The sequence below is a fragment of the Frankliniella occidentalis genome, unplaced genomic scaffold (assembly GCF_000697945.3).
Source record: "Frankliniella occidentalis isolate FOCC.00 unplaced genomic scaffold, Focc_3.1 Scaffold451, whole genome shotgun sequence".
Classification (NCBI taxonomy): domain Eukaryota; kingdom Metazoa; phylum Arthropoda; class Insecta; order Thysanoptera; family Thripidae; genus Frankliniella; species Frankliniella occidentalis.
In genome coordinates this window covers 1-8,109 of record NW_026267569.1, presented here as the reverse complement: position 1 = coordinate 8,109, position 8,109 = coordinate 1, and the positions used below count along the sequence as shown (strand labels likewise).

The 8,109-nt window shown below is 35.8% G+C and overlaps 2 protein-coding genes across 2 annotated transcripts in view; one reads left to right on the top strand and one right to left on the bottom strand.

Moving 5' to 3' along the window:
- Positions 1-3,681, bottom strand: part of LOC113211385 (transcription initiation factor TFIID subunit 3-like) — an 18,666-nt gene extending 14,985 nt beyond the window's left edge. The window contains exons 1-10 of the mRNA XM_052274839.1: positions 3,348-3,681; positions 2,959-3,030; positions 2,546-2,872; positions 2,095-2,322; positions 1,896-1,982; positions 1,679-1,780; positions 1,547-1,599; positions 1,346-1,456; positions 1,008-1,224; positions 39-408 (exon numbers count right to left, since the gene is read on the bottom strand). Of these exons, the coding sequence (XP_052130799.1) occupies positions 39-408; positions 1,008-1,224; positions 1,346-1,456; positions 1,547-1,599; positions 1,679-1,780; positions 1,896-1,982; positions 2,095-2,322; positions 2,546-2,872; positions 2,959-3,030; positions 3,348-3,387 (1,607 nt within the window). The 5' untranslated portion in view covers positions 3,388-3,681. The remainder of the gene's footprint in view (positions 1-38; positions 409-1,007; positions 1,225-1,345; positions 1,457-1,546; positions 1,600-1,678; positions 1,781-1,895; positions 1,983-2,094; positions 2,323-2,545; positions 2,873-2,958; positions 3,031-3,347) is intronic.
- A 1,018-nt stretch (positions 3,682-4,699) lies between these two features.
- On the top strand, positions 4,700-7,764 carry LOC127751366 (uncharacterized). Its single transcript, XM_052274833.1, has 2 exons — positions 4,700-6,152; positions 6,272-7,764. The coding sequence occupies exons 1-2, from the start codon at positions 5,408-5,410 to the stop codon at positions 7,732-7,734; spliced, it is 2,208 nt and encodes a 735-aa protein (XP_052130793.1). The 5' UTR covers positions 4,700-5,407; the 3' UTR covers positions 7,735-7,764.
- Positions 7,765-8,109: the final 345 nt, after the last annotated feature.

The window sequence follows — 8,109 nt, the reverse complement described above, 5'->3', positions numbered from 1 at the left end:
TTCCTTCGACTAGCTTATTCTCAGAGCGTTTTCTTTGCCTGTCTTCAGAATTTCCTTCGACTAGCTTATTCTCAGAGCGTTTTCTTTGCCTGTCTCTCGAGTCCAATTCTCTACGATGCAATTGATTAGATTTCTTCTTAAGTTGTTCCCTGTCTTCTGTTCTTCTATCTCCATTATGCCTAAATTTAGAGATGGCTTGAGCTACCTTCTTTCCTGGTTTCTTAGTTGGTGATGTATCTGTTTTTTTAACATATTTTGGTAACTTGGCTCTAACAGTCTTGCCAACTAAATGTGGCTCGTGAGCCCAGACATGCCTTTTAGCCTTGTAACATTTCTGGTTCACAAAGCTCTTGAATAACTTTGTATCAAAGTTAAACATCTTATCATCATAAGATTTGCTGATGTAAACTGCAAAAAAATAAAATAATAATTACTTAAACAGATTTAACTTATCTTTTTTCTTAGTTTTATTTTAAATGACAAAAAATTTTGCTAACTAAACGCATATGAGCATCTTAGGTCATTAAATTGGCTTTCAGAAAATAAATGCATAATATTTGTTTTGGGTCTTCTATAAATAGCTGTAGTCAAAGTGGGAGAGAACTTTGATTTTTATATAAGTCATTGAACTGAGAAACAACAGTAGATTGTAGATATGGGGCATTTACTTGGTAAAATACATTTAAGTAGGGAGGAAATTCAATTGTTTTACTGAAACGTTTGCGCACACCATTTCTCTTAACAATATTTGGCTTGAAATTCTTCCCTTAATGTTATATTTTGATAAAATTAAAATAACTTTAACTTGTTACAGGGGTTTATTTAGTTAGTTGCAATCCTTCACTGGAGAATTTTTGTTCATTCCCTCATATTTTGAAATTGCCTAATTTTGGCTTGAATATGATTTGGGAAATATTTTGGGGCAGAATTGATTCAGCTTTTGTTAGATAGACAAAACTAATAATGAAATTGAAATTTAGTTGAGAAAGATTAAGAGGAGAAGTTACCTTGCAATACAGAAGAAATTTTCGGGTCCAGTGGTTTGGTGCCCTCTGTTTTCCCATCATGGGTCATGCCCCCTAATTGCTCGGTGGTAAAAATACAATCGAGAAGGTACTCAGTCATTTTTTGAGGATCGCCATCAGGAACCTGGATGGGAAGTGCCGCCTTTTTGCTTAAAGGTATTTGCACCTGAGGGCACCCTTTTACAAGATACACTAATTTCTGTAAAAAAGAGACAATGAAATAGAATTTTACTAAAATATTATTTAAAGAGCTGATTGGCAAACAAAAAAGGTGAAAGAGACAACTAGACAATACGATCTTTCACTACTGCTTTTCTCACCTCAGAATTGTTTTTAGGAGAGGTGACTGATGGTATGCTGTCATTTGGAGTGGAACTTGCAAATCCTGGCAGTGATTTTGAAGAGCGAGGTGTGGACAATGGATTGTCAGCCTGCAAGAGGACATTGGACCTATACGTTAGCTTTGCTTTACTTTTTAAACATTAAGTAAATTGACTTTAAAAATATTCAAAGCTCCTTACGTCACATCTCATCCTGTATTTAGATGTAATAGAATGAAAATCTGAGAGCCAGGCTGTTCAGAAAACAAAAAGATTGTAGTGCCGCATTTGCTGCAGTTAATAAGAGCAACCTAAATTATTCCACATCCTTACCTGAACATCTTTGGCATGGGCACCAAGAAAATTCAGTTTGGGTTGATATGTCAATACAAGAAAAGATAGGAATCGTTTTGTCTAATTCAGATGAATTTAAATCTGAAATTTTAAGACAATAGTTAATAATAGAATGTGCAGAGATCTGATACTTACAGTTGTAGATTAGATTAACCTCTCCAAATAGCAAGATAACATTTAAGAGAATCTGACTTACTGCCATCATTACTGGTTTCCTCCAAATTTTCATTGTTGGTTTCTGAAGAGTTTTCAGTGTTGACGACCACATCAAACTTTGGCATACCTGTGGTGAAGAGAGTAAATATCAAGAAGAGGTTCAGTAGAATTTTACTCAAAGATAAAAGCTCAAACTGAATAAAGTTTCTAATAAGAGAATAACAAGACAAATACAATACCTTTAGGAGATGTATTTGATGGTTGAGATGTATTGTTATCTGACAAATATTTAGATGGGGATTCAGACAGAGATTTAGCTGGAGATTTAGCTGGAGATTTAGCTGGAGATTTAGCTGAAGATTTGGCTGGAGATGGAACCGATTTCTTGAGAGATTTATCTGATGATGTCTTTGGGGACTTGGGGATTATTGTCTCACAATCATCTCCGACATCATCTCTCTTGTTTCCTTGAAAAGAAACACAAGATTACCTTGTTGTTAGCTTCGGATAAAAATAACAACAGTAGGAATAAAATATACTAATAGCTTGTTGGGCATAAAGGTGAATCTTTTGAGAAATTAACTATATTAAAACAACTTATATTTTCCAACTAAACTTAAAATGTTATGACAGCTTCTATTCAAACTCAAAGAAAGATACCCAACAGAGTAAATAAAATAGTATACACACCTTTACCGAGACGTTCATGAAAAATATTCGGAACAGATGTGATTTTCATGAATGTTGATTCTTCTTCAGTTTGCTTTTGGCGTAAGAGCTCTTTCTTATTTGCTTTTTCTTCCTCAGTCTTTTCAATGACGTCGTCCTCTATTCCATCTAAAAGATTGTTAAATCCTTGAGAAGTGAGTCTAGTGAGATCAATTCTGTCAGTCTCTCTGAAAGCAGATCCTTTTGAGTGACGTCCACTCTGACGAGTAGCATGCTTAGACGGGGACTTTCGCTTATTTGAGGGAGAAGAATTCTTGAGAAGGACACTCTTACTAGGCTTGTGCGTTCCTGCAAATAAAAGTTGATAAGATATATGAAAGAACGTTACCAGTATTAGGAACATTTTGAAGTGAGCGCATTAAAGAAACAAATACCTTTGTTTGGGCTCATCTTCTTTGGTGACCGATGATTTTTCTTTCCCATGGTAGGTACAATTTGACTCTTGGCTGAAACAAATATAAAAAAGATTTAAAAGAGATGCTTATAAGGAATATATTACATGTTTGTCATTCCCTATCATTGCACATCACTCCTCAGGCCATAATACCTAGCCAATGCGATTGACAGGTTAGGTTGAGTTGGGTGACGGTCGATAACCATATTTTCCAAAACAAAGGAAAAAAGGTACTTTACTTTAAAAAATGGACCAGATTGATCGACAGAACGCACAATAACACGCAGTCACGAATGGACGTTTGAGACGGGTGAAAAGTCGTTACTAGTTAATAAACACATAGGAACTTGCAAAAAGCACAGCACTTACCACCAAAAAGATCACAGCGGACCTGATCCCTTGTTATCATAATGACAACACAAAGACAATCATCCAATTTATCTCCAAATGAATTACATTAAATCACAATTGCACAAAAACCACCAAATCTCCACAGCCTACTCAAAGAGGGAGAGGAAGAGAGCGGAAGATGGCGTCGCTGGTCTTGTCTCTCAGCCAACCTCTGCAGACAGTGCAGTGTACTGCACACAAACCGACGAGTCGGAACGGTTGAGACAAAATACAAAATTATGAATATCAGTAATGTAAATACAACTTCACAAACTAATACAGTACTTCAGAAATTAATTTTTTCTGCACTTCTCTACTTGAACTATAATCGCAATGTGGTCATCTTGGATAAGCGAGTTTCTCATTTGTTTCATTACCAACTACAAACATTAAAGATTATTCTCAAAACCGTTGTCTTAATTTTATTTCAGTCTTTTGAAATTTTTAAACAGAAATTTAATAAAATAAAATTGAAACGTGAAAATAAATATCGTTTTTCTAGTTTTAAATACAGTTTGCTTTGACAAGTTTCGTTTTAGTGAGTTGTTTACTTTTAAACATCCGCAATATTCGAAGAAGGGCTATTTACAGTGCCATCTCCAAAACAAATCTTGGTTCCATCTCTAGACTAGAGACGTAAAGTACTCAAAAGATTGTACAAATATAATAATAAATAATGTCGAAAAGAGGCAGGAGTTCGAGTTTTGATTCTGACGTATCACTGGAGAATACCGTGATAGAAATCTCTGAGTCTGACGATGAAGATTCGGCCGAAAGTCCTCTGACTTTATCTCCTGCTCCTCCGATCGGTAATTTGTCACATGATTCGAATTGTTTTAATAAATAAACCAACCGAACGTTTTACAACTATTCAACTTTACTTTGTCAAGCAGATGTTGATGGTGAAAGTCAAGACGTAGTTATCTCTGATGTTGTGGCTTCAACACTCCTTGCAGGTCTCTCCCCATGTTTTGCTATCCTTTAAACCAAGAATTTTAAGTTTTATTCCATTCTATCTATTTCTGTGCAAGTAGTTCAATTTGGTGACATTTTTCTTTGTGTAATATTGCAGGTACCTGTAGGAGGGAGGCACCTGCTTCATTCTCTATCTGCGAGTCCAGTATTGATGTTGATGAATACGGAACGGTTAAGGATGGATGTAGAATAGTTGATTATGAGATGCAAAACACTGGTAAGTGGCTTTCTATTTTCTGCGGTGGTTTGTCTAATATGAGATGTTCACGTCCACTGAAGGTAAAAGAAACCAACATTTTATCATGTAGTAATTGTATGTCAATTTTCATTTAAGATGATCATCAGTTCAACGCTAATGAGCCCCCAACGAAGGATTGTGATCTTGAATCATTTTCAACTTCTGATAATCAAGGTTACGTAAAGCTTGCTGTGATTTAATAATTTGAACTAACTGTGGGAGTAAGGGGTTCTATGGATTTAAGAACAATGTCCATTTTTATGGCAGAGGGAAGCAGTTGTTACCATGACAAGATAGTAAATAAATGTCATTTTTTAAACATTTGAACAGCAATAACAATGCTGGTTTAGAAATGTACAGTGTCTCAAGTACACATTCATTGACATATTGTGTGACAATTATCTGAAATGTATTAAAATAATTTTGAGAAAGACGGTATGCGAACAGATAAAACTGAATATATGCTGTGCTACTGCAGTATCGTGGGCTTGCTAACTGGGACTGCTGAGAAAAAGTTTGTACTTCTTTTACAACAATGTACTTCTTGATTTGTAATTGAATTTTTTTTGTTTTGTTTTTTTTAGATTTTGATTGTGGCCTCTCCATTGAAGACGACAATGATTTTGATTGCTTGTATTCCGATGAGGAAGATAAGGATGATGAACTATTTCCAGATTTATCGGTACCATTGTATAAGGATTCGCCACTCACTTCTGATTCGAGTCTTCTCGCTGTCTTAGCTTTTGCTTTGAGACATAACTTAGATGGAACAGCCTTGGTTCATTTGCTCACTCTCATTTCTCTTCACTTACCCAATGGCAACAAAATGAAGAAAACTCTCTATTTATTTAAGAAACACTTTTCACATCTTAAAGCGCCTGTCAAATTTCATTATTTTTGCTCTGATTGTTCCATTGTTCTAAAGGATTCAACAGATAAGTGCCCAAACCAGAAAAAGCACAAAAACAAAACACAGGTGAGCTATTTTTTAGAAATACCTCTTGAACATCAAATAAGGACTCTCTTCAAGAGAAAAGGTTTTGCTGACAATATTTTGTCGCGTTTAACAAGAAAAAAGGAACACCCCAACAATATAGAAGATATCTATGATGGGCAGCTTTATAAAGAATTAGTTGATAGTGGCTTCTTCTCAGAAAATAAGTACAATTTTACATTAACTTGGAATTCGGATGGAGTCCCAGTGTTCAACTCATCAAAGACATCAATGTGGCCAATCTATTTTGTGATAAATGAACTTCCTTTCAAGCTGAGGTTTAAGAAGTCAAATGTGTTGCTTGGTGGGATTTGGTACGGCAGCAAACCAATCTATAGCAAGATGCTGGAACCATTTCTCAGCAGCCTATCAACATTGCGGAGAGGATTAGATATTCAGCTGAATGAGCCAAATGAAGAAGTTACGGTTCAAGGAGTCCTTCTGGCTGGGACAGCAGACTTGCCTGCAAAAGCTGATTTCATGGGCATTAAACATTCAGGTGGCTCTTGCTCTTGTACAGTATGTAAAATTGAAGGAAAAAGTGTTAAAGCAAATCAAGAAATTCAAACAAAATCAGGTGTGTAGTTGTATAACACTAGAAAGGAACAAGAATTTGTTGAATGCAGCAGTACAACTCCTTTTATTTTCTTAAAGTGGAGATAATGTTCTTTGTCTAAATTTTCTCTTTTATTCCAGTTGTTTTGGAGGATGGCGATTCTACTGAAAGTGAGAATGAAACCAGTGAAAAAAACAAACCAAAGAAGTCTAAGAAAACTGGTACAAGTGTGAAACAGAAGAGGGTAGGATCAGTGTGGGTTTTCCCTTATTCTAACAGCCTTGATTTAAGGCGACATGAAGAGACAGAGACTGCTGGTGAACAAGCGCTTGACTTACGGTCCAAAGCAAGGGATCCTGATAGAGATAAAGTACATGTGTTAGGTGTGAAGTGGCCTACTTATCTATCTAAAATAATGCCAGACATGATAAGAGGTATGGGTATTGACGACCTCCATCATTCTTACCATGGTGTGGGTCATAAATTACTGGAACTGTGGACTCTGCCTAAATATAAATCAATGCCATGGTCTATTTCAAGTCGGATAGATCTAATTGATGATCGAATGCAGAAGGTATGTCTCCCAAACTTTGTGCAATGTGGAGTACGCACTCTATCCAACCTAAGCTTGTGGAAAGGGCAGCACATGAAGATATTCCTCCTTTACCTTGCTCTTCCTGTCCTTGAGGGAATTCTCCCTGTACAGTATTACAACCATTTTGCTACTTTTATTCACTGTTTATATGTTTTAAATTCTTCTTCAATCTCCCCTGAGGATTTAATCTTCTGTTCAAAGGAGCTAGACACCTTTGTTCGCCAGTTTCAGGAGCTGTATGGAGAACGTCATATGACCATTAACATACACAACACCCTTCATCTTTGTTTTGTTGTCAACAACCTTGGTCCTATGAGGTGTTTTTCATGCTTTCCTTTTGAGTCATTGAATGGGGAAATGCTTAAAATGATTCATGGCACAAAGTATGTTCAAATTCAGTTGGCAAACTGTGCCTATCTGGTTCTCTCATTCCCAAATGAAATTAGTAATTTAGAGTGCCCCCTTGTACAAGATTTTGCTAAAAATCTCCACCATTCCCATCAAAAAGTCAAGCTCTTAGAATGTGTCAGCCCCAATGTTTATGCTGCAGGGAACTACATAGATTTAAAAAATGTACATGTTGATGTAATTAACTCTCTACGTCTTGCAGGCAAGGATCCACCCTCTTGTATATTTTTCAATAAGCTAAAGATAGGTTCCAACCTGTTTGTTGCTCAGACTTATAAAAGAGCTACAAAAACTGCCTCCTATTTAGTCAGCTATAATTCAAATTCTAGTAAGAGATATGCAATCATTTTGTATTTTGTGAAAAGTCCAGGCACACCATCTCTTAATGTTTCATTTCAAGCTGCTATTCAATCAATCAATGTACGTGGCTTTAGTACTGATAGGTATTTGAAAAAGATAAAACATATTTCACGTTACACAATCTCACAGGAAATAACTTTTATTGATGTGCACCTTTTGAAAAACATTTGCTTCTCAGTACAAGTGGAAGGAAAGGATTGTTTTATATGTGAGAGAAATAATTGGCTTGAGATAGAATAAATTCAAACTAGTAAATCTTAATTAAGCCATATTTTAACTTAATATTACCACAGTGATTAACTTATTCAGTTTAAGAGAAGATTTTAGAGTTTTTAACCTGGTATATGTCTATGTACTAATCAAGTGAAAATAAAGTACCTACAAAATCAACTATTTTATATATAATTTCAAACACCTTTCACACTACGATGCAAACTAACAGCAGTCATCACAAAGTGAACTGAATTCAGCCTTCTCATCTGGAACCATTTGGTCATCACTGTTTCTCCTACGTTGCACTTCGAAACCAGGAACCTCCTGGTCAGTCAGGCTCAGGAAGAGGTCAATTTTTCGATGGGAGTCTTTATAGGCTGATTCCATTGCAGCTTTGTGGGA

What these genes read in the sequence shown, in the direction of transcription:
- LOC127751366 (XM_052274833.1), top strand. Translation starts at nt 5,408, where the DNA reads ATGAAGAAAACTCTCTATTTATTTAAGAAACACTTTTCACATCTTAAA. An exon ending in AGAAATTCAAACAAAATCAG is followed by an intron (nt 6,153 to 6,271) that starts GTGTGTAGTTGT and finishes CTTTTATTCCAG; the next exon opens with TTGTTTTGGAGGATGGCGAT.